The following is a 26,563-nucleotide window of genomic DNA, read 5'->3' as shown; positions in this document are numbered from 1 at the left end:
CCACCATACCAGAAAATGTTGGCATTTATTTTGTTTTCATTGCTTTTACAACCATCAAATGTTTTCATTCAGAATGAGTGGATAGGCATTTGTAGATGTCAAATATAGTTTTCTGCTGGATACCTTGATTCACTTAGTGTCAAAAGCTGATAGATTTCAGTCTTGAATATATTCAGAAACAAAGCATCCATAAATCTCTGGCTGGAGAATTCCAAAGATCCACAACACACTGACTACCGCTGCAAGCATAAGATCTTTCCAATCCCCACAATCAGCCAGCAATTGTCAACCTGTCATGAAGTGTCAAGAACAGTGCTTTGCAGAATTCTTCCCCATGGAGCTCACTTCAAGGCTTCCAAATTATCATCACCACTCAATGAAACCTGAGAAATGTTGGATGAAGGGAGAAGACCTGAGAGCAGGGTATGGGCTTGGGAAGAACAATGAGAACAGGGAAAGGTGGGGACAGTTCTTGCTACCCCTGAGCTTATGACAGCAAAATCTCAGCTCATGACCCCACGAGATCCCATTTTCGGAAACTCAGGAATAGATATCTCAAAATGTGTATTTGTGAATGACAGAATCACAGAGTCATTACACTTCTCTCAATGGAGTATAGTCTGTAATATAAAAACATAAGTGAATGAACAAGGGCACTTGTGAAATGGGCATCATCACGACGACAGAATTTATTGCGCATCCCTGATTGACCTTGAAAAGCTAGTGGCGATCTGTCATCTTGAATCGCTGCAGTCCTTGTGGTGTAGGGACACTCAGTGCCGATAGAGAGAGAGTTTCCATGATTTTGAGCCTGTGACAGGGAATGATGACATTGTTCCAAGTCAGGATGATGTGTGGCTTGGAGGGGAACTTGCAAATGGTGTTCCCATATATCTGCTATCCTTGTCCTTCAAGTGTAAGAAGGTACAGTTTAGAAAGACACTGTCTAAGGAGCTTTGATGAGTTGTTGCAGTGTACCTTGTAGGTGGTACACACTGTTGCTGGAGGCAGTGAATGTTGAATGGGATGTCAGTCAAGTAACTTGCCTTGTCTTGGATGGTATCAAGCTCCTTGAGTTATGTTGAAACTACACTCATCAAGGATACTCAGCCACTTGGCATTGTAGGTGATGGGATAAAGGGTGGTGCATGGAAGCAGGTATTAAGTTGACATAGATGATGAGGGGCTTCGGGAGTTGATGGGGTCAAAGTACCTGTTTTGGGTATGGGGAAAATGTGGAAGTACGGGTGAGTGGAGATTTGGAGGAATGTTTAATATTTCTCCCCTTTCAGAGCTGTAATGTACCCCTTTTCATGAAAGTAGTCTGTAGGGTGGCAGAGCATGTATTACGGGCCATGGGGATGTGAGTTAAGGGGCAGACAGTTGCATTCATGGGGCATATAGATTGGGCAAAGTGAGGGGGAAAGACCATTTTTATTTTTAAACTTTAAACAAACTGCAGCTTTTTCACCCAGCCTACCCTGGGAACAGTGCAATTTGTCAGAGTTTTCCAGATCACCTGGCTCAACTCCTAATCCAACCAGACCCCACACCAGACCATAAATCTGAGTTGTGCCACCCCCCATCCATTGTTAAAGGTCAGGTTCATGGAGCTGAGATTTCGCTAGAATCTGGGTCCCCAAACAGGGAACAAACAGTGGAGTATGAAATGCATATGCAGAGATTTACAGAACTAGAACTGACTAGAGTGAAGATAATTTTCATCATTGACCACATATTCCAGGTAGCTTGGGTAATTTGTAATTCAAAATCATAGTACATGCAATTTTTTTTGTTTGTTATGAAAAGGGGGATGTTGGGAGAACTGTACTAGTTGGCATTTCTTAGTCATGGGTTTCTACCTCAGTTGTCAGTACCATGGTGTGCATCTGTGGCAGTGATTATACACACTGCTTGAGGCATTGTCCAGGTTTCTAAGGCATACAGGAAAGTGATTGAAGTAGCATTTTACGACTATTGGTTTCCTTGTTATAAGCTTGAGATTTCTTGTGGTTAACAGATCATTTTTCAATTACCTCTCTTTTTAAACCATGTATCCCATCAGCCACCTTCTGTTATTATTCATACAAAATAGGCACACATTTCCCTTGTCGAGCACTTGATTACTTTATGGTTACTGAACAAGATGAGTTGGAATGGAGGATTACATTGAGAAAGGAAATTGGTAAGCAAGACGGCCAGATCATGAGACTCTTGTAACAAAGTCAAGAGCCAATCTTCCAACTTAAATATTAACCCTGTTTACAACAAAATGTGGCCCCTGTTGGGAATAGCTTAGGTTCAGATGAGAAGCCTATTCTGCACCCTGCCCAATTTTGCAGTTGTTAAGTTCTACTCATGATTTGGAGGTGCAGGTGTTGGACTGGGGTGTACAAAGTTTAAACATCATACAAATTTGGGTTATAGTCCAATAGGTTTATTAGGAAGCACTAGCTTTCAGAGCGCTGCTCCTTTATCAGGTCGTTGATGAAGGAGCAGTGCTCCAAAAGCTACTGCTTCCAAATAGACCTGTTGGACTATAACCTTGTGTTGTATGATTTTTAGCTTAAATTCGACTTACATCAATACACATGGTACACTGTGTCAATACCCTTGGACTGTAGGCCCGGGTTCAAGTCACACTTGCTCCAGAGGTGTATAATAATTGCTCTGAAAAGTTTGTTTATAAAAATAGGTTAAAAACTAAAAACTGGAAATTGCCTATCGATTACCCTGGCCCCTTTCCTTGAAAGGTTATACTTTCAGTGCTCCTTTTTAATGTGTTTTCTTTAAGCATTTCCAGTTCTGCTAATGCCTTATATACATTTGTTCAAAATCAGCCTTCTACCACAACCCCCTCCCCCCCTCCCCCAGCCTAAATGGATTTTGGAAGCATCCAGCTCAATCCCGTTAGAAGGAGAAGGGAAATCACACTCGGCTCCACAGTGAACTGTAATGTTACATTGAAGCTACAGCTCATTTCTCATTTTAAGCTATTTCCCCTTAGCCTTGCACATACTTTTGCATCAGATTATTGTCCACTTCCCATTACTTTTGAGTGTGCAACCAAAGAAAAATCCAGTTGTTTCTCAGACGCAGCGTTCAACAGCTTGAAACATGAAAGACACTCACACACGCCACAGAGAAACAGGCAGGGGGTTACCATATGTTGAATCAGTGCAAAAGCACAGCCTTCTCACACAGCTGATGGCCTAGGGGCTACAAACAGGTAATGTCTCAACTAAAACCTACATACAAGATGCTAGAAACGGCAGCACGCTTAATAAATAAATATATAACTCTCAATTAATTCTGTAACAGTACAGGATGAAATGCTTTATTTGTTTCCATATGATTCTAATTTAGTGGATTGAACAAAAGGGAATTGATTAATCTCAGTTTTAATCTCCATTTTTCTTCTGGTGATTAGTTCTGTGGCCTTCTTCTGGCTACAAAGCCTTGCCTGCACTACAAGTTTCTGCAGTGAGGGTTTAGTACACGCATGAGGCTAAACTGTTTTTGAAGTCTTGCATGTAAACTATGTTGTCTGTTTCTGCTTCTGGGATGATTTCCAGTATTCTCACATTCTGTGGAATGTGGACTGACTAAATCTGCAAAATACAACTAAAATAGAGATGATCCTCTCCCCGGTCAAGTCACTTCTCTCAATCAAGCCACTGTATTTGGAAATGAAGGCCTGTGTTTGTTTTAGAAAACATATTTCTAAAATGTTACAAGCAGATAACAGCTGGAAGATTCTTGGACTTTTTAAAATACTCCTTGTTTTCAATTCCCTCTGTGGCATTGTCTCTCCTTGTCTATGTATTCTCCTCTAGCTTGACAACCATCCAAAAACTCTGTGGTATTCCAATACAGTCTCCTGAGGTTTGCATCATCACGCCATTGGTGTCCGTACCATCGACTGCTTGCGCTCTAACCTCTGGATCATTCTCTCCACCTCTCCTGGCTCACCCTTCTCCTTTAAGGCATTCCTCTAAACCATCTCTTTGATCATGCATCTCCAAAGCACCTTTGTAGGGCTTGCTATGTTAAAGTTGCAACATAAAGGCAAATATTGTTGTATTTAAAAGACCGTTTAAGATTGCCTGCAAGGCTGTGAGGGCAATTTTAGTTGGGCATTGAAAGGGAAATTGGATTGTTCCCTGAAAAAGGAAGAATGTGCAGGGTTACAAGAGAATTTTCTAGGCGGTTGCTTGCTTGGAGAGATTTTGTAGACACAGTGAGCTGAATGGTCTCCTGTGCTAGAACAACTCTGTGATTCTGTTATTTCATGGAGTTAGAAAGGGTTAATTGACTAATCTGACAATTCCACTTTCAGAAATACACAGTGAGACCACAGCTGTCTCAAAGGTTTAATCATCTACCAGTCTATCGTCGTCATCATTGTTCATGGAGTGTCTGAAGCAGATTTTTAGCAAAAGGGAGGGTAAGTTTGCATAGTCCAGCAGAACACATGATTCCAAATGACCTTAGATTTGTCATGTAGTTGGCATGTCACCCAGCCCTCCCAGGGCGTGTGGGACTACTGATCCTTCCTCAGTGGCAGCTCAAGCAGAATTTGATGCTTATCTTCGTTCCTCAATATTTGCACAATGGGATGAATTATACTGCGATGATGACAGTTCTTTGCCTGGCTCTTCAAAAGTGATGGGATCTCACACAGATTTCCTTTCTAGGTCACTATCAAAACTTACAAAGAACTAATAGATTGAGAACTTCTCAGAGTCAACTCTCCCTTTCCGTAAATCAGAAGTTTCAGCATTTTGGGAGTTGCTTTACAGTTTGATGGAAATATCATTCTGATGTTGCAGTGGAGATTAACACACCAATATTCATTTCTTGGATTATGAGCAAACTAAACAGATTTATAAATTATGTTAGTTGAGAGTTAAGTGTTGGCCCAGAGCAGCGGGAAGAACTTTGCCCTTTTTGCAAACGGCACTACTTATCCATCAACCTCCATTTAAAACAAACAATCTCATCAGTTATCTCATTGCTGTTTGTGAGATATTTCCCTCTGCACAAATTTGGCTGCTGTACTTACTATACTGCAACAGTGACCAACCTTCACAAGTACGGCATTGACTACAAATTCTTTGGGATGCTCAAAAGTCATGAATGGCACTATATAAATGCAAGTTATTTCTTTCTGACACTCTTGTAAAAGAGTGTTGTCGCCTTTGAGAGACTGGTGATAGTGGTTGTACATGAGGAGGCTATTGAATAGATTCAAGGTTGGAATGGATAGACTTTTCCTTATCTCTCAGGGGATCAAGCAATGTAGGAAAATGGAATTGAGGCAGAAACTCTGCCATAATTGCACGAAATGGTGGAGCAGGGTCAAGAAACTGTTTGGTCTAATTGGAATTTCATTTCTTATGCTCTTAATGTCAAGTCAGTTCCATCATTTAATTAGATCACAACTGATCTGTATTGTAACTCCATCTAATTACCTTGATGTGAACTGTCAGTACCCTCACTCAACCATTCTCAGGTAATAGGGAAGGAGAGTCTCATGATGGTGGGGGGGGGGGGGGGGGGGGGGATTAAATCATTGATATGAGTTGGCAGTGATTATGCATCAGATTTGAACAGTCACATGTTTATTTAAGACTCATGTCTGATGCAAGACATTGTCCTCCAAAATATCTACCTGGAGAGGACATTTTAAGAATTATGGAGTGAATAATTCCATATCTTGAGGGTCCATAAATAGGCATCTAGTTACTTTAGTAAGACAGCTAATCACCAATTGATTCCAAATGTGGCTGAATTGAATTGTGACAGTTCACCAGCCACAGCTCATTGCCAAACAATAACATAGACTGATACAAAACATGGACCCACAGCAGGCACCTCAGCTACCCCAGCCCCCAACCTGGTGATTAACTCAGCATCAAGAAGCTGGCCTGTATAGTGTCAGTCTGATCCTGAAGCCTCTGAATGCTAATTTTGAAAATGTCACCATGCATATGCCAGAGATCCCAAGCCGACATGAACCAATTGATGCCAAGAATGGATTGTACATCCAGGATGGTGCAATAACTGGAAAGTGAGTCAAAATCGGAAACATTTCCGGTTCAAAGAAAGTTCAGCATTTCTGGTTGATTAACATGGTTTCATCAGAAATTACAGCACTGCAGTTTTGCTGCAACTGCCAAACTATATAATTCATCATTGGTATTACCCTTTTAAACTCATCTGTTTGCTCAGTGATCAGTCAGATTTGTTTAAGCTTCAATCCACTGAGACGATTTGGTAATGACTCCCTGGAGGACGTTGTGCTAAATGCGTTGTTCCGGAATTGCTGGTGGTTAAACTTTCTGCAATTAGAAAACAAAACTTGCACTTATGTATAGTTTCTCAAAACCTCAGGATACTCCAAAGCACTTCACAGCTAATGAAGTACTTTTGAAGAGTAGTCACTACTTTGATGTAAGAAATGCATCAGCTGATTTGTGTGGAGCAAGATCCCACAAACAGCAATTTGATCGCTAACCTTATAATCTATTTCTGTTATTAATTGAGGGATAAATATTCCCCACGCCATTGGAACTCCCCTTTTCTTCAAATTGCTGCCATGGGATATTTTATATCTGCCCAAGAGAGCAGTTTAATGCTTCATCATGCGTTATTATTAAGTATTGAGAGACCGCAGTCCCATGCTTGGTTTCAACCCTGTGATAGTGCCTTTTCAAAACAATGCAATTCAATTGTTGCAGGAGTGTAAGTGTACGGATTTTATACAAAGAGCAAATTATCTTTTAAATCATTCCAGCCCCTACAGTCCCACCTCCCAAAATATTGAATGCTTAAATTGCTTAAAAATTGCATCACTTCCTCAAAAGATACTTGTTGATGACCTCAACAATATCAATATGGCATAGAAAACTCCCTCAGTTACCAATTTTACAGATTATGAAGCTGTTTATAGCAGAAGCAATTGAAACCATGAAATTAGTCTGGAGCTAACAGACTCACTGATTAAAAACACTTGTTATTGACTAACCAACTTCTGCTTGGTTAGTATGTTACAGTGTACATAATGTCCGATTTTAAAAACCTGAGGGTTCTGAATTAATATAGACAAAGACAGGAGTTGCTGGAAAAGCTCAGCACATCTGGCAGCATCTGTGACAAGAAATCAGAGTTAACGTATCAGGTGCAGTGACCCTTCCTCAGAAGAGTCCAAGAAAAGATCACAGAATCCAAAACGTTAACTCTGATTTCTTGTCCCAGGTACTGCCAGACCTGCTGAGACTTTCCAGCACCTCCTGTCTTTGTTTCTGATTTACAGCATCTGCAGTTCTTACAGATTTTATTTAATACAGACAAAGCATTTGTAATATCTGTGTGCTTAATTTCTGAAGGTAGAAGTATTTCTTCTGACTATTTAGAGTGACGCAGTTTGCAAAAATGCTTCTGCACTTCATAGGTACATGGAAGTTATAGCTATGTTGGTACACAGTTATAGAGTCATAGAGATGTACAGCACGGAAACAGACCCTTCAGTCCAACCCGTCCATGCCGACCAGATATCCTAACCCAATCCAGTCCCACCTGCCAGCACCTGACCCATATCCCTCCAAACCCTTCCTATTCATATACCCATCCAAATGCCTCTTAAATGTTGCAATTATACCAGTTTCCACCACTTCCTCTGACAGCGTATTCCATACATGTACCACTCTCTGTGTGAAAAAGTTGCCCCTTAGGTCTCTTTTATATCTTTCCCCTCTCATCCTAAACCTATGCCTTCTAGTTCTGGACTCCCCCACCCCAGGGAAAAGACTTTGTCTGTTTATCCTATCCATGTCCCTCATAATTTTGTCAACTTCTATAAGGTCACCCCTCAGCCTCCGACGCTCCAAGGAAAACAGCCTCAGCCTGTTCAGCATCTCCCCATAGCTCATATCCTCCAACCCTGGCAACATCTTTGCAAATCTTGCTGTTTTGTGCCTCCTTTAGTTGTTGAATAAATATGTTGAGGACAGCAGGAACACAAGGAATCCATTAAACTCTGATAAATTGAGGAACATTACTAAAAGCAATGATGGTAGATCAGCAATGGCAAACGAGGAACAGCAATAATTGTTAATTCCTGACTGCACAAAAATCAAACAGGAAAGGTTGCCTGACCATAGGCAACAATGGAAATTAGAGATGGCATTAGATCCAAGGAAGGGGCATACATATTGGCCAAAAAAAGCAGCAGACCTGAGAAGTGCGAGCATTTTAGTTTTCAGCGAAGGAGAGCAAACAGATTGATTAAGAGGGGGAATGGAGGTCAGAGTAGGCTTGGACGAAACATGCAAACTGATTGCAGATGTTTCTGTTGGTATATGAAGAGAAAAAAAGATTGGTGAAAACAAATATGGGTCCCCTACAATCAGAAATGGGGCAAGTTATAATGGGCAAAAAGAGATGGCAGAGCAATTAAATATGATTAAAATGCTTCTGTCTTCATAAAAGAAGACACAAATAACATCTCAAAAATGATGGAGAACAAAGGGTCTAATGAGAGGGGGTAACCGAAGGAAATCAGTACTAGTATGAATATTGTGTTATGGAAATTGATGGAATTAAATGCTGCTAAATCTCCAGGGCCCAATAGTCTACATACCAGAGTACTTAAGAAAGTCGCTGCTGAAAATGTGTTGCTGGAAAAGCGCAGCAGGTCAGGCAGCATCCAAGGAACAGGAGAATCGACGTTTCGGGCATCAGCCCTTCTTCCTGAAGAAGGGCTGATGCCCGAAACGTCGATTCTCCTGTTCCTTGGATGCTGCCTGACCTGCTGCGCTTTTCCAGCAACATATTTTCAGCTCTGATCTCCAGCATCTGCAGTCCTCACTTTCTCCTACTTAAGAAAGTCGCCTCAGAAATAGCAGAGGTTATCTTTCAAGATTATTCGGACCATGTTCCTTTGGATTGGGGTGTAGCTGATGTAACCACACTATTAAAAATGAGGTAGATGGGGATCCAAGATGGCGGCAATCTAGGAAGAGTGCGTTGCAGAGCTCCGCACCACAGCGCAAGCAGGATGAAGCTTTAACCTGCCCTACCCAGACCATCACAATGTCCTGGGACTCTGGAAAGTTCGTGGAGTCCCAGGAAAATGTCAGAGAGCAACTTACCTTGGGTTTTCACCATCCAGGGATGCTGAAAGAAGGGAGGTGGCACATCCGAGGCCCAGCCTGCAGGATCCTCAAACTCGATTTTCAACCAGGTCCTGGTGAAGGAACTGCGAAACTTTGGGAAATGTTGGGCAAGCAGATAGAGGAGAAGCTGACCCCAATCTCTATCATGCTGCAGAAGCCTGATCCAGGCCCTGGAGACACAGGTCCATAATTTGCTTAACCAGGTTGATGACCTCAAGGACAGAGGACAGAAAAAAAACTTTGGATCGTCAGTCTGCCAGAGGGTACGGAAGGTGAGCGGCCGGTGTAATTTATTGAGTACTGGTTGCTGAAATTCCATAACTTGGAGGCTGGAATGAGAAGCTTGAAGATTGGGAGGGCACACCGGGTCACGGCACAGAGGTCAGGTCTGGGCCAATGTCCTCATCCTGTCTTGGTGCGGTTTCATCACTATTGAGATAAGGAGAGAATCGTGGAAGCTCCAGCATCCAAGGGTAGGATCCTAAGGCCCTAATTTACAAGGGATCTAAGATCACATTCTTCGAGGACTTCTCAGAGGCGGTGGTCCAGAAAAGAAAATCCTCTGATGGCGTTAAGAGAAAACTGAGGGAGCTTGGGATCCTGTACTCGTTGAGGTAGCCGGCAGTGCTACATATCACCTTAGATGGATCTGTACATCCCTTTGACACATCGGAGAAGGCAAGAGGATTTGTGGACAAATCAACTTTATCTGAACAATTTAGTATGTACAAATAGTAGTGTTGTTTGCATATGGCTCTGCTTTTCTTTTAAAGAAAACAGGAAGCCCAGTCAGGGCTTTTTTTTCCTTTTTTTATTGTTAATAATCTGGTCTAGGGAAGTTAGGGTGTGTATTTTCAATTTCTAAGTTAAGTTATGTCAAAGGATGGGTGGGGTACTTATCTTTTTTTTAAAAAATGTCTTTGTTCACATTGTTATTTCATGATGCATTTTCTTTCTTTTCTGCTTGTGTTTGCAGTGCGGCTCTAGCTCGGAGGAGAGAAAATGGTTGGGATGGCTAGATGCCTACTTACAGGCAGTTTATGCCCGGTTCAGGTATTTAAATGCCCTGGCTGCACTATTGACAGTGGGACGGGATGTTGGATTTTGGGATGGGTAGATGCTCCTTTGGGCAAGGGGTGAGTTCCTCTAATCAGCGCTGTTGGCGCTTTATGTGTTGGTTTGCATTTATTTATTTTGTACATAGTCTTTGATAGCTTTGTAGGTTTGCTAACTGTAGTGGTTTTAGTTTATGTAGTTCTTATGTTCGATGGATCTTGCGACACTAAGGCTCAACGATTTGTAATTTGAGTTCCTCCTCTCTGGAATCTAAATGTTATTGCTGAAGGTTATGGCTGATGATTTGATTAAATGGTGTACCTGGAACATCAAGGGGAGTCACTCACCAATTAAGAGGAAGAAGGTACTTTCGAGTCTTAGAAAGGAGAAGATGGATATTGCTTTGCTACAGGAGACACACTTGGATGAGAGGGAGAATTTGAAACTACAGCAGAATGGCTTTGATCGGGTTTACTTTTCATCCTTTAATACCAGAAGTAGCAGAGTGGTTATATTGGTTAAAGACACACACGGGAAGTTTGTAATCTTAAGAGCCCTGATAAATGGGGAAGAATATGGTGTTTTCAAATGTTTATTGCCCTCTGGCCCATCCCCTTAAATTTCTGGTAGATGCATTCTCTAAATTGATCAATCTCAAGTCCCAGCATATCATTATTGGAGAAGATTTTAATTGTTTTATGGATCCAACAGGAGACAGGTTGCCCAGAGGCCCCCCGATACCTTCTGTACAAACTAAACAATTAGTTGATCTGTGTGTGGAGTTAGGGTTGTTGGACGTCTGGAGGCATCTCCACCCTACAGGCAGGGATTTTATGTTTTTTTCCAATCCACACAGATGTCACACCAGGATTGAATTTTTTTCTGACCTCCCTGGCAACTCTGGACTTGGTGGCATCTTGTACAATTGGTAATATTATACATCTCTGATCACACTCCAGTGTACCTGTTGGTTAAGATTAAGGATGTTATCGTGGACCCGAGGCATTGGCGAATGGATCCCTTTGTCCTTAAGGATAATAAGTTTGTGGAGCATTTCTCTAAGGAATTTCAGATGTTCCTAGACATTAACTCAGGCTCAATTAGTAGGCTGACTGTCCTTTAAGAAACTGCCAAAGTCTATGCCGGGGGTTAGTTATTTCCTACTCTGCCAGTAGGATCCGGCAGAAGGGTGAGCAGCTACATCTCCATGAAGTACGGTTGAAGGCAGCCGAGACAGCTTAATATGATAGGCCCTCATTGGTCAAACTACAGAGAATTACGGTGCTGCAGTCTGCATTGAACTCTATGTTCACACAGACAGCAAAGAAGGAGCTTACTTTCACAAAGCAAAGGTTATATAAGCATGGTGTCAAACTGGGCAAGTACCTAGCATATTTCGCCAGGAAAAGGAGCGCCCCAGAAGCCAACATGTGATTCCAAAAAGATTAATGTGGCATTCCAGAGATTTTACTCTGAATTATATCAATCTGAGGGTTGTGAGGAGGGACGGGCCAAGAAGGAGTCCTTTTTCAAGGATCTGGAGGTCCCAGGGTGTGACCCCCAAACAAGGGTCTGTTGTCAATGCCCTCTTATTGGAGTAAGAGGTGCAGGAGGCTGTGAAACAACTTCAGAATGGAAAGGTGCCCAGTCCTAATGGACTTGTCAGTGAATTCTATAAGGAATTTATAAGCATATTGTCAGGCCCAATATTCAACGTGTTCAATGATTCGTACAGTCATGATTACCTCGCGCCATCGCTAAGAGAGGCCAATATTTTGCTTATTCTTAAAAAAGGAAGGTCCCCGAGGATTGTGCTTCTTACAGGCCCACTTCACTCTTAAATATTGACTTTAAAATCCTCTCTAAGATCTTGCATTAAGGCTGGAAACTGTGTTACCTTCTTTTGTTAAAAAGGTCCAGACAGGCTTCATAAAGGGCTGTAGATCCTTCAGTGATGTTAGGAGGCTGCTTAATGTAATTCAAGCATGTCAACAACAGTCAATACAGGGATTGGTGATTTCTCCGGTGCAGAGAAGGCATTTGACCTAGTTGAGTTGCCGTACCTTTTTAATACTCTAGAGTGGTTTGGCTTGGGTGAAGCATTTATAAGATGGGTAAAGGTTCTCTACAGTGACCCTCTCGTTGTGGTCATCACCAATGGAGTATGACAAGCAATTTTAGTGTTTTCGGGAGCAACTGACAGGACTGTCCCCTTTCGCCATTGCTTTTTACCTTGGCGATTGAACCGGTGGTGGAGGCCATTCATAGATTAGATTAGATTAGATTCCCTACAGTGTGGAAACAGGCCCTTCAGCCCAACTAGTCCACACCGACCCTCCGAAGAGTAAGCCACCCAGACCAGTTTTCCCTCTGACTAATGCACCTCACACTATGGGCAATTTAGCATGGCCAATTCACCTAACCTGCACATCTTTGGACTGTAGGAGGAAACCAGAGCACCCAGAGGAAACCCATGCAGATACGGGGAGAACGTGCAAACTCCACACAGCCCAAGGCTGGAATTGAACCTGGGACCCTGGTGCTGTGAGGCAGCAGTGCTAACCACTGAGCCACCGTAGGGATACCAATATATCGGCTCCAGAAGTGGGGTCAAAATTACATTAGATTTTGTGGTGCACAGACAATGTCCTCATCTCTTTGTCTAATCCAGCAGTTTTGGTGCTTCACCTGACACAAAGCATCAGTACGTTTGGCACCTTTTCGGGGTACAAGATTAATTTTGCAAAATCAGAGGCCTTGCCTATGGGTGATGGTTGGGTCGGATAGCGCTTATTAAAGTGAATATTCTCCCCCATTTGCTATATCCTTTATGATACTCCCCTTGATTTTCGATAAGCATTCAGGAGGCTGAACGGATAGTTCAGCTCTTTTATTTGGCATCATAAGCAGTCTCTTATTAAATTAGCTAAACTGCAATTGCCTCACAGACTGGGGGGAGTGGATCTCCTAAACATTAAAAACTATCAACTAAATTCGCTTTTATCTTACGAGAGTGATTGGACTTGTAGGGACTCTCTTCCAATATGGTTAGATATCAAAACCTCTCAGGCAAAGTGTCCCTTTATCAGTTTTCCGTTTTTGGACAAAATGAGGACAGTTAAGAAATATTGCCATAATCCAATAGTTATCAATACAGTTAAAGCATGGAGGGCAATTCAGTAGAGGGAAGGCAGTATTGCAAAACATCTTTTCTCACACCTATAGGGTATGCCAGGTTTTTAACCGGGGATGATGGATTCAGGATTCAAACATTGGGTGGCTGGGGGTGTGTCTTGCATGGGTGATTTATTTGAGGGAGACACAATGATGCCCTTTGATCAGTTAGCACAGAAATACGAGCTATCTAGCAGGGACCTCTTTCGTCTTTTGCAAGTTAGGGCTTTTATTCAAAAAAAGACTGCACTTTTGACTAATCTCTCCAAATCTGATATAGAGAGGAGGGTGCTCAGTGCTAAGAGTACACTTCCTGTCAGCACTTTATGTCATCAATTGGAGGACACCCCTCAGATGAGTTCGATCGATTTTGCAGGGTGTGGGAGAGTGAGCTAGGCATTGAGGTCTCCTCAGAGACATTGGAAGATATTTGGGAAAATGCAAGAAAGATATCAATTTGCAATAGGACCCATGATTTATTGTTGAAGATTCTCCATATGGTCCACTTGACTCTGGATCAGAATTTAAACCAGGGGTATCCTCAACACGTCCTAAGTATAAGGTTAGTACGGACACTCTTACCCATTGTCTCTGGTCTTGTGGTAGGCTTCAAACATACTGGAGTGCTGTGGCAGGTCCAATGGAGGGGATTTTGTGTGTAATGGTGAAGATGGACCCGATCTCTCTTCTTTTAGGCTTGCCCAATGTGTTCCCTGTAGATGCGCATAAGAAAAAACTTTTCAACATCCTCACTTTCTGCGCAAGAAAGAATATTTTGTTAGGTTGGGTGTCTGAAAATCCCCCGGGCCTGTTGGGTTGGTGTAAGATTGTTATGGAGCCCCTTGACTTTTCTTACTACAAAACTAAGAATTTCTATAAGACATGGTGGCCCTTTTTGGACTACCTGGACACAGATTTGTCCGCCACACTAATAAGGGCTTTTATGTGAATGTAGCAATTGTGCTTTACGAGTCCAATATCCAGAAAGAGGGAACTGCGAACATATGAATATGTGAAAAGTAATGCTCTCGATATGTGAGAGTTAGTGTTTTGTTTTGCTGAGCTGTTTTATTATTATTTATTAGTTTGTTGTTAGCTATTATTTATTTAGTTAAGTAATTAGTTGGGGCTTTTTAAAACATATTTTTATATATTTATACATTTGTACATGAGAGCAGTTTAGGTTTTTAAATTATTTTTTGGTGTTCTTTCTTTGTATTGTTTTGAATTGTATTGTTTTGTATTTGCCGTAATATTAAAAGAAACTATTTTAAATAAAAATATATTTTTTAAAAAATGAGGTAGAAAAGAAAACAGAGATTAGCCAGACATCGGTAACAAGGAATATGCAAGAGTCCATTATAAGACTATCGCCCATCAGATTGTGGAGCAAAATTATGCCAGTCGGCCAATCAAGTTTGCTCCATCGTTTAATCATGTCTGATGTGTTCTAAACCTTATTTTCCTCCTTTCTACCCATAACCCTTGATCCCATTACCAATCAAGAACCCATCCAGTTCTGGCTTAAATACACTCAATGACTTGGCTTCCACAGCCTTCTGTGGCAATGAATTCCATAGATTAACTATCTGCTGGCTGAAGAAATTCCTCCTCATCTCAGTTCTAAAGGGTTGTCCCTTCACTCTGAGGCTGTGCCATCAGTGAAAGCATCTTCTCGCCATCCACTCTTTCCAGGCCCCTCAGTATTCTATCAGCTTCAATCTGATCCCCCATCATTCTTCTTACTTCACCAAGTGCAGACACAGAGTCCTCAACTGTTTCTCACGTGACAAGCCCTTATCATCAGGATCATTCTTGTAAACCTTCTCTGGAGCCCCTCTAAAGCCAACACATCCTTCCTTAGATACAGGGTCCAAAACTGCTCACAGTATTACAAATGCTGTCTCACCAGAGCCTTATACAGTCTCAGCAGTACATCTCTGTCCTTACATCCCACTTGAAATGAATACTAACAGTACATCTGCCTTCCTAAATACCAACTAAATCTGCATGTTAACGATAAGAGTCTCCTGAACTAGGACTCCCAAGTCCTTTTGTGCTTCAGATTTCTAAAGCCTTTCCCCATTTTGAAAATAGTCTACATCTCTATTTTTCCTACCAAAGTGTATAAACCTCACACATTCCCATAATGTATTCTATCTGCCACTTCTTTGCTCACTCTCCTGACCTGTCCAAGTTCTTCAGCAGTCTACAGCTTCCTCAACACTATTCCTCTACCTCTATTTTTGTGTCATGTGCAAACTGAGGGCAACAATGCCCTCAGTTCCTTCATCCAGATTGATAATGTACAGCGTGAACAGTTGTGGTCCCAATACTGACCCCTGTGGAACTCCACTAGTAACTGGCTGCCATCCCGAAAAATACCTCATTAGTCCCATTCTCAGCCTTCTGCCAGTCAGTCAATGCTCTAACCATGCCAGTAAAAGGTTGAAAAGCAGAACACTTGGAAACCAGTGATAGGATCAGTCAGAATCAGCATAAGATTTATGAAAGGAAAAATATGCTTGACAGATCTACTGGAATTTATCAAGGGTGTAAAAAGGAGAGATGATAAGAAGGAGCCACTGGATGTGGTTCAGAAGGCTTTATTAGGTCCCACATAAGAGATTAGCATGTAAAATGAAACTGCATGGGACTGAGGGTAACATACAGACATGGCTACAGAATTCGTCGTCAGACAGGAAATAAAGAGAAGGCGTAAGTGAGCCTTTTTCCAAGTGGGAGCTAGTGACAAGTGAGGTCAGTGCTTGGATCACAGCTATTGACAATATATATTCATGATTTAAATAACAGAGCCAAATGCAATATTTCTAAGTTTGTTGGTGACATAAAGGTGGTGGGAAGGTGAATTGTAAGGAGGATTTAGAAATGCCTCAGTGTGATTGAAACAAGTCGATTTAGTAGGTAAATGCATGGCAGTTGAAGTATAATGTGAACAAACGTGACATTATGCATCTTGGTAGCAAAAACAAGAAAGCAGTTCATTTTCTACATAGCAATAGATTGGGAAAGGTGAAGTGCAATGACATCCAGATGTCCTTAGACACCAGTTTCTGAAAGTAAGTAGGCAGATGCACCAGGCAATGAGGAAGGCAAATGGTATGTTGGCCTTCATTGCAACAGGATTCATGTACAGGAGCAGAGCTGTCATGCTGTAATTGTACTGGGCATTGGTGAGACTATGCCTGCAGTTTTGATCTCCTTACTGAGGATAGCTGTACTGGCTATGGGAAGAGTGCAACAAAGATTTCTGGGATGGCAGGATTCACATATGAACAGATGCTGGATTGTTTACAACTATATTCACTGGAGTTCAGAAGAATGCTCATGGTTGGGGTGGGGGTGGGGGTCAATTTCATGGAAACCTATAAATTCACACAGGATAAACAGAGGAATTCCAAGTAAATATGTATTTGGCTTCTGTCTTCACATGACTGGGGTGTCCAAACCAGAGGTCACAGTCTAAGGATACTGGGTAGGCCATTTAGGACTGAGATGAGGAAAGATTTCTTCTTCCACAGAGTAGTGGGCCTGTAGAACTCTCTGCCACAGAAAGCAGTTGAGGCCAAAACACTGGCTATGTTCAAAAAGGAGTTAGATATAGGTCTTATGGATAAAGGGATCAAAGGGCATGGGGAGAAAACAGGAACAAGGTAATGAATTGGATGATCAGCCACAATCATATTGAACAGCACAGCAGGTTCAAAGGGCTGAATGGCCCACTCCTGTTCCTTTTTTTTATTTTTCTATGAAACCATGCCATGGGATCTTTCACATCAGATGGTTTTTGCTCAGGTTCTGGCATGGACTTTGAGTCTATCACCCCACATCAGAGTTGAGAGTACCCAAAGAACCACAGCACACCTGCAATTCTTTCTTCGTAAAATTTTAACATGTAATTAGAAATATCTGTCAATTCACATTGCATCTGTCAAATCACACTACACTAACTGAAGTATAAGTAGCCATCTTATTATTTTAATGTATCATAAGCCATCCAGTACTTGTCAACAAATCCATGGAAAACAGACTTCTAATTTCTGACCACTAAAAGCAAGAAAACTGATAGCAAATTTGTTGAGATTCTCTAGGCTGAAAATGTGTTGCTGGAAAAGTGCAGCAGGTCAGGTAGCATCCAAGGAGCAGGAGAATCAATGTTTCGGGCATGAGCCCTTCTTCAGGAATTCTCTATGAAGAAGGAGATTTTCTATGCTCAATTCTACATAAATATGATTGACAGAAAGAATTTCACCCATGCCTGCAAGAAGTAGGATATTTATTGTCCCATCTTTAATCTTGCACTGTTCTAGCATTGTTGCTCATTCCTCAGAGTCATATGCAAGGCTGGCCTTTCATCACCTTGGTGGTAGCCTCTCAAACTCTCTCATCTTTCTCATGTGAAAAGTTCAGGAAATCAAACAGAGATCCCACTTGTGAACTGATGTGCAGTGTTTGAAAGGGCCAAACATAGATCTATTCAAAAACAAATGGTGGGCATTGCATCGAGTATTTCGATTCATAGAAGACTATATCATAGAAGAAAACCATTCAGTCCACTGTATATTTACTAGCCCGCTGAAAGAGCAATCCCATTAGAACTACTTGCCCTGCTCTTTTTCCCCAGGCATGCAACTTTCAGATGGACTTTGGTTCCATGTTGTTGATCAATTCTTGTCTACTGATCTAGGTTATACATGGATGCTCACTTTCAGATACATGCACACTGATTCACACACAGTCCCATTCACACCACTCATTCACATCAAGATCTTACTTGAAGGATTTTCAGTTTTGTTTTCTCTTTCTTTTTCGTTAACTGCACTTTACGACCTATGACTGAGGAAGTCCCTTTATAAGCAGCAAGTATTATTGAGTTGGAAACTCACTACCTGCAAGATTGTGGAGGTGGAGATGATCATTGATTTCAAATGGAATGTGGATGAGTATGAGGGAAATGAACTTGCAAGTCTATGAGGCATAGAGCTGACTGGATAGCACGAAAGAGAGTCGCTTGGAATTGATGGCCAGAATGGTGTCCTTTTGTTCCTGATTGGCACTAATCACAAAACTTATAAGAATTTCCACTAGTATTAACTTATTGGCCTATTCACAGGCACTGACTCATCTGAGCACATTCTTAAATTCAGATTTCCAAGGTTTGCCTGAGGTACAACAGCTTATCCATGACGTAGTGATGGCGAAGTAAAGAAACCCACGTAAGGAACATTCCAGATTTTCATGCAGACACCATGTCACATCCTGGCAAATGGGTAAGGCCAGACCAGTGACAGAAATCAGGAAAATGGGGGCAGGGGTTATCAACCGATCATCTCGATTCAGCATCTGTTTCAGATTTTACAGCTCCCAAGCCTGGAATGGAGTATCTCACAACACGCCCTGGTACTTAGACTTCACCCTTACGTTTGAAGATCTTTTACCCTGTAACTTACAGTGAGTCTGTGCTAATAATCAAAGTAAAGTGTAGAATATCTAAAGGCCTTGTCAATTTGACAGTTGCCTTTGAAAACTACTTTTGGTAGGTCATTATGACAGCTTTAGTATGTCCTCTTGACAGTTATAATGGGTCCCCTTGACACTTTTGACAGTTGATTTGAATAAGCTTCTGACAATTCTAATGAGCTTAATAGTTAATAAGATTAACTAATATTTGCTCACATTCCTTCCAAAAAATCCCAAAAGGTACCTTACCTTTACCTCAGAAGAATGTAACCTAAAAGTCACCTGACCTCCCCAAACGATGTCCCAGGACCATTTGCAAAAGAAAACCTTACCTCTCCAAAATGTTTACCTGGCTGCCCAAAAAATGCCAAAGTTAAGACCTACTCTTAAAGTTCTAGACTTGGGTGAAGGCAGCCCATAATTCAAATGAACAGCTGCCTCCATGAGCCACACACATGTGTGAATCCTGACCCAACCCTATTCCTGCCCCTATTCCACGCTCAAGGGCAGGACCTACAATTTCAGGGCTCATTCACCATATGATAGAGTGCCTTCCCATCATGGTGAAAATCCAGGCCTAGGAGGCAGAGACAGAAAGGAAAAGTAAGAAAGAAAAAATCACATTTTTCAAATCTCAAACAACAAAACACTACATGAAGGAATGAGGTTCATCCACTTAAATCATTCCCCTTTCCAGGCCAGAAAGGTTGATTTTCATTACATTAACAATTAACTTTCTGCAGTAAGTTTAATGGGAAGTCACTGTGTCAATCCAGCAAGTTCTTAAAAATAATGGGAAAGCTGAGGATGAGGCCATTAGTGTGAAATAAATGATAGATTGGCGTAAATCAACCAAACTGTTCTAGAGATTTGCAGCTCATAGCATATCTCTTCATCTTCTGCCTCACTGGCTGATTTGTGCATTAATAACACTATGCATCATTAATACTGCAATAAGATTCAGTCCCAGCAGTGTAAAACAATTTGGGTCATTTAGGACTGGTTTATTCATCCACTGTAAAATTTCACTGTTGGAATGCATAATTTTAAAAGTCTCACATTACAACCCCCCAGAGATAAACAGTGAGAACTGCCGAAATGTCAGAGGTGGGATAGATTTGATTTAAGACTATTTGAAATATCGGTACAATGCTCAAGTTTAAGTTTGGTCAGGCACAAAGGTCTGTACCTTGCTGCCCCTCCTTTAACAGGTAGCTGATCCCAGCTTGGGTATCTCCATCCTACCAGTGAAAACAGGAACACACCACTTTAATAAGGTAATTATGTTGAACAATCACACCCAAGGGGAATGATCTAAGATTGAAAAAAAGCACCTGCCATAAAATTGTAGAAGTAACTGCACAGAAACTCCCTCAACTCTAATAATTATTAAAGAGAATTGTTTCAAATTGTTCTAAAATGCACATACTTTCACAAAACACACACACAATACATATGTGTACACATACATTGTTATAGATACACAAGCACACAGACAACTGTATATGCATACACACAAGAAATATACATAGACTGACACATATCCGCATACACACAAACATATGCATGTACAGATATATGCATGTACACTCACAAACATCTAAGAGTGTGAACATGCTCTTATACACTCATTCACATGAATACACACACACACACACACACACACAAACACACACACACACACAATAGCTTTTTCTCTACCCACCATAATCAATCATAGCAATGTTTTGAACATTTTCAATCAGAGCAATTCCCACAATACACACCTAATTTCTTCTGTCTTGTATTTCAGTTCTTCAGGATAAAGGCCAACATTCCACTTTCCAATTATTTTGTCTATCCATGTGCGCCAGCCAGATGTGGCATGTATAACTGGAAATATATATATTTTTTAAAATTACAGCATAGAAGTCCATCCGTTCCTTGAATCTTTGCTGACCAGTATAGAGCAAACCTACCTCATCCCATTTTTCAACTCTTGGCCTTTAGCTTCATAAATTATAAGACCACGGCACCCAAATCCTTTTGCTCCTTCTCATTAAAGCTCTCTCAGTAATAAGACAATATTGTAATTTGTTTTCCTGAATCTATGGATAATTTAGCACTTGCCCACACTGAACTTCATTTGTCCCAAATTTGCCCAGGTATTGTAGCTGATTTTCAATATAAATTATCAATGTAAGTAATTGATGTAAAGAACAATTATGAGGATGAAATTATCACTTAGAATCAACCAAACAACAAATTATTCACTTGCACTCTATCTATCCCTTTGTAAATTTTTGCTCCAAATTATCCAACTTACTTCATGTCATCTGCAAGTCTGGACAAAGAACTCTTGATTCTTTCTTGCCACTCACATACATGGTGAAAAACTAAAGCCCCAGTATAAATCCCTGGAGGAAACCACACATCACATCGTATCAAGCAGAATAAATTGTCGTTATCACTGTCCTATGTCTCCCGCCAATTATGAAAAATGTCATAAGACTACTTCCAATTTAGTGAGCATTTACTTCTGCAATAATATACCGTGTAAAATGTCACATCGTTTTTAAAAGTCCCTCTAGGCACTATCTGTTGGCATTCCCCTATTCGCCATGCCAATGACTTCTTAAAGAAGATTTATCATGGTTAGGCTGAGGCTATCTACTTTTCACAAATCTGTGCTTAATCTCTGATCATGTCCTATTAATCCAACTGATTACTCACACTGCTGATATCATACTGACCTGTCTGTAATTACCTGCTTTCTCTCACCAGCTCTGGACTTGTGACTGAGGTCCTTTCACATCTATGCTCCTAGCCACCCAGCTACTGCTTCCTGCCTGTGGGCAACTGATCAGAGAAAGAGGGGCAAACAAGCCTCAGGAGTGAAGGAATCAACTGGGCTACACATTTTCAAGTCTGGAATTGCTTTAAAATCTGAATCAATGCCCTTTTATCCTAAGATGTTAGTGGAGATTCAGTCTTAAGGGCTAGTTTTTCAATGAGGTAGGTACTGTCAATTTTTGCACTGGCATTACAAAGAGTTCTATGATATTGACAGCAAGAAAGGTTATTCAGTCCAACTGTTTCATGTGGAAGTTTATGCCCCTGTATAGCATCTCTTTGTATTCCTTTCTCGCTCTTGGTTTTCTCCTGGTTCACTCTCAATATATTTGTATAAATCATATGAAACTTTGGTAACGAGTTCCACATTCTTAATCAATGGCGCTCATTCCTGTATTCCCCTAGAAGTGGGAATATCTTCCACCCATCCACCTTACTGAACAGCCTTCATAATCTTTAAGTTTATCTATTGAGTTAGTCCTCGGCCCTCACTTTTCTGGAAAATAGAGCCCTGGTCTGCACAATCTTTCCAGTTCTCACATTATTCTTGTCAACCTCTTTTGCACTGTCTCTCCGGCTTCTACCTGTAAAGCAATGAACAGGAGCAGTACTCATGATCACTGTAGCTCAAATGGAGGTTCTAAGGGGGAAAGCTCAGACACTGGCTGGAGAGGGATAGGATGGCTTTGGACTTCGAGTTTCCAAGAGAGACTCAGCCAGTTGAATGTTTCTTCTGACTTTAATTTTACCACATACAGAACTACAAAAAAACAAATGGACTTTAAGTTAGAAAAATGTGGAAACTGGAAGAGGTGAGCGCATTAGACAATGAGCTGGATAACATTCCATCTTGACTGCTCAAAGTTTAAGTCACTCGAGCAGCGCACTTTCAGTTATAGATACTTGGTTATATGAAACAATGTAATATTAATAGACAAATGCATTTTAAGTCATTGTTGATGCTGAATTATCAGTTCTAGAAGTCAAGCAAGTTAACAAAAAAGCTTGAAATTGTGTTGCTGGAAAAGTGCAGCAGGTCAGGCAGCATCCAAGGAGCAGGAGAATCGACGTTTCGGGCATGAGCCCTTCTTCAGGAACCTGCTCCTTGGATGTTGCCTGACCTGCTGCGCTTTTCCAGCAACACATTTTCAGTTCTGATCTCCAGCATCTGCAGTCCTCACTTTCTCCTAACAGAAAAGCTTACCAAACCTTCTGTTGCAACAGCTCACCACGGCAACAGATACTGCAAATTCTGTCCTGCTTCTGGGGCACTTAAATATTTGAAGAATGCCATTCACCCCCCTCAAAGTTTCTCACTGCTTCGAATGATGGTGTATGTATTCTTACAGTCCTCAGTTGGAAACAGAATATTGGGGGGGCAGTGGTGGGCTGAGAGATGTTGGTGCTGCTGGTGGTGAAACATTCGTCTTCCAAAAAACTTGTACAGTCAGGACTTGTACCAATTTGATCACTGGTGTACAGCCAAGGTGTAATTGTATCATGGAGTTTTATTTTTTGTTATGATGAGGATGTTGGGTCCAGCCTCAAGTTTACAGACTTGTTTATATAAAGAGCAGCCTTTCCATTTTCCAGGCTGAAGAACAACTGTTGGAGGACTGAATAGATCCCCCTTGCTTGTTCTAACCATTTGACAAAGGTTTTGTGTGGCTGTGGACTTATTGCAACTGAGCTGAAAACCATTTGTCGCAGGTCCCAGTGAATTACAACTGTTAAAATTGTTTGTTCAGTAATGGGAAAGCTTCCTCTTAACACCAGGAAATATAGACAGATGCAGAATATATATCCAACATTTGACACAACCTGCACATGGCTTTTGAACCACATTCTTTACAATCGAAGCAGAACATTGTGGACTGAATCCTGACTTTGTGTGATCTGGACCATAATGAATTGATAGCCTCCTTTCACATCTCTCCTCAATTTTATTTCCATTAACTGAAATGAGGCATAACACAAAGCTGATGATTTGCTGGCATGTCTTCAATAGTGTCACAGACAGGAGATAGTACAGACGGAGGCAATTTGGTCCATCGTGCCTATGCCAGCTCTCCACAAGACCAACTCCATCTATCCCATTTCCCACATTTTCCTCATAGCCCTGTCTTTAGAAACTTCTCAAGTTTCCTTTCGAAAGCATAACTAAACCTGCCTCCTCCACTCTCTCTGACAGTGCATTCCAGATCATAACCACTCACTGGGTTACATTCTAGCACAAAGTCAAAATGTCCACCTCCATTAACTTGTGCAGGTAACTCAAAGCACCTGCTTCTTTACATCAATAAGCTGCACAAGTCATTAAACAACATTCCTTCAGAAACCACAAAATCATGCACAACCCAACCTTCACGACAGCACAAAGCATACTGCATATGTGATCGAACAAAAAGGATACATTTATAAAAATGTCATACTATTTAAACGTGAAGTACAGCATCTAAAAAATGCAATATATAAAAAGTACACTAAATAAAATATATGAGATGGCTGATTGCAGTTTTGTACATGTAGTACAGCTCATGATCAGCTTGAGCTTCAGACTAACATCAGTCATTCTTGTGAAGATTCACCGGTCTAATTGGGTATCCAGTATCATTGAGTAGAATAACAGACATGAGGGAAGCTAAAATCCAAACTATTTGCCACTAAGATTTGTAGCTCAACTGATCTGACCAAACTTGAAAAACATTATGAGGGACCAAATTAATATATACATTGTGCACAGGATTGCTTTTCATTTACTGTGTGAAGACTATTCAACACAACAACAAATAATATTAATATTGTACCTTTGGCATAGCAAAGTACTTTACAGGAGCAATTATCAAACAAACAATTGATGCCAACTCACATAAAGAGATATCAGAACAGAGGATCAAAACTATGATCAAAGAGGATTTAAGGAGTATCTTAAAGAAAGATAAAGTAATAGAGAGGCAGAGAGATGTAAGGAGGGAATTCCAGAGGTTAGAGCCCAGAGATGAAGCCACAGCTGCCAATGGTGGAATGATGGAGATCATGGATAACCAACAGATCAGATTTGGAGAAGTGCAGATGTCTCAAGGAGTTATGAGGCTGGAGGAGGTTACACAGATTGGAGGTCAGTGAGACTATGGAGAGATTTGCAACCAATGAAATTTAAGCATTGCTGGCCCAACATGGGTCAATGAATACAGAGGGTACTGAGTGAACAGGAATGGCTGTGAGTTAGAATGCGGCAGCAGAGTTTGGATGAGCTAAAACTTATGAAGGATGGATGATAAGGGACCAGTCAAGAGAGCATTGGAATAGTGAGGTCTGGACACCAACAAACACATGAATCCTGGTGTGAATTCTACTATGGTTGGCTGTGATGGATTAGGGGAGAAAGTGAGGACTGCAGATGCTGGAGATCAGAGCTGAAAATGTGTTGCTGGAAAAGCGCAGCAGGTCAGGCAGCATCCAAGGAACAGGAGAATCGACGTTTCGGGCATAAGCCCTTCTTCAGGAATAGCCTGGTACCCAATCTGAGTTGAAGCATTGAGAGCAGGAGACTCAGGAACTGACAATAACAAGAAAAGACAACAGGACCAGCTCTTACCTTGCGTAGCCATTGGGTGTTGTTGTCCGACCTGCTCTCCAGCTGTTGCAGCTTCTGCGAGGGCCACTCCTGGTCTTCCTGGGGCGCGTCCCGCTGGAGGGAATTGCTGCTGGGGTGATCCGCAGAGCCGCGGCAGCCCCCCTCCGGTTCAGGCAGGACGAAGGTGTAGCTGCATGTTCCATGCTGAACCTTGCTGAGCCTCCCGCGGCCTCCCTCCGTCGCTCGGGATTGTCCACTGCAGCCAGCATGTGCCAGGGCAGCACATAGCAAAGCCATTGAGAGGGAATCCATCGCCCACATTCTCTGTGCTGTCACCCCTGTTAACCTCTGTGGAAGTAATGGGCAATTATACCCTCTTCAATGCTGCAAACAACTTGAACTTTCAATGAGGGAGTGCAGGTGATTTCAAAAAATAAAGTTTTATTCTAAAGTAAGGAGGATCTAAACTTTATTTGTTCCTTTTCTCGCTCTCTCTCTCTCTCACACACACACAAGGTGATTTACTCACTTCAGCACCAATCCTTACTGAAAGCACTCCGCTGTTTCCCAGTCTGGTGTCGATTGGCAGTTCTTCAGCCTGTGCACTGAGCTCTGAACTGTATGCTCCTCACTGAATCCTGACTTCAAGAGCACAGCGTCAGTTCAGACTGCTGGGAGGCGTGCAAAGACTTTGACAGGAATGTATACGCCACTATGCTAAGGGTGTCTGATACCTCAGTTGCACAGGGATCATCTTACACACAAAAAAAACAGCGATCATACATACAGCTGCGAGCATGTGGAGTAGTCCAGGCACACAACCCCGCCCCCGACCTTACTGTCGTTTTTATCTGCTTCAGTCCACCTTTCGGTTTCCTTTTGCCAAGACACCAGTGAAATCTGTTTGAGTTTTCTTTGGCTGTGAAGAAGCTGAGAATCCGAAGTCTCTGTTCAGAAGCTGGCGACCACAGCTTGCTGATATTATGTTGTAGCGAACTGCAAAGTTACTCGAGGCAATTAGAATAAATTACATGGCTCTCTGAACTGTTCAGGACCCAGCTGTTTTAATAAAAGCAGAACACAGTCGGAGATTACAGTGAATTCCTTATTGTTTCGCTGCTTTCCTCTGGTTTTGAATCCCTGCCAATTGCTGACAGGCTTGTCAACTTCTGCTTTTTACACTTGTAGATCTGTAGCTTAACCTCCTTCACTCTCTCTATCCTGCCCACATATTCTGTCGTGATCTCTCTCACTCTCTCTCTCT

At 41.6% G+C, this 26,563-nt stretch overlaps 1 protein-coding gene across 1 annotated transcript in view; it reads right to left on the bottom strand.

Moving 5' to 3' along the window:
- Positions 1 to 26,063, bottom strand: part of LOC140477318 (angiopoietin-1-like) — a 199,281-nt gene extending 173,218 nt beyond the window's left edge. The window contains exon 1 of the mRNA XM_072570986.1: positions 25,321 to 26,063. Coding sequence (XP_072427087.1) covers positions 25,321 to 25,620 — 300 coding nt within the window. The 5' untranslated portion in view covers positions 25,621 to 26,063. The remainder of the gene's footprint in view (positions 1 to 25,320) is intronic.
- Positions 26,064 to 26,563: the final 500 nt, after the last annotated feature.

This window comes from Chiloscyllium punctatum, chromosome 5 (assembly GCF_047496795.1).
Source record: "Chiloscyllium punctatum isolate Juve2018m chromosome 5, sChiPun1.3, whole genome shotgun sequence".
NCBI classification, from domain to species: Eukaryota; Metazoa; Chordata; class Chondrichthyes; order Orectolobiformes; family Hemiscylliidae; genus Chiloscyllium; species Chiloscyllium punctatum.
Note: the sequence above shows the minus strand (reverse complement) of the source record. Positions and strands in the feature narration are given on the sequence as shown.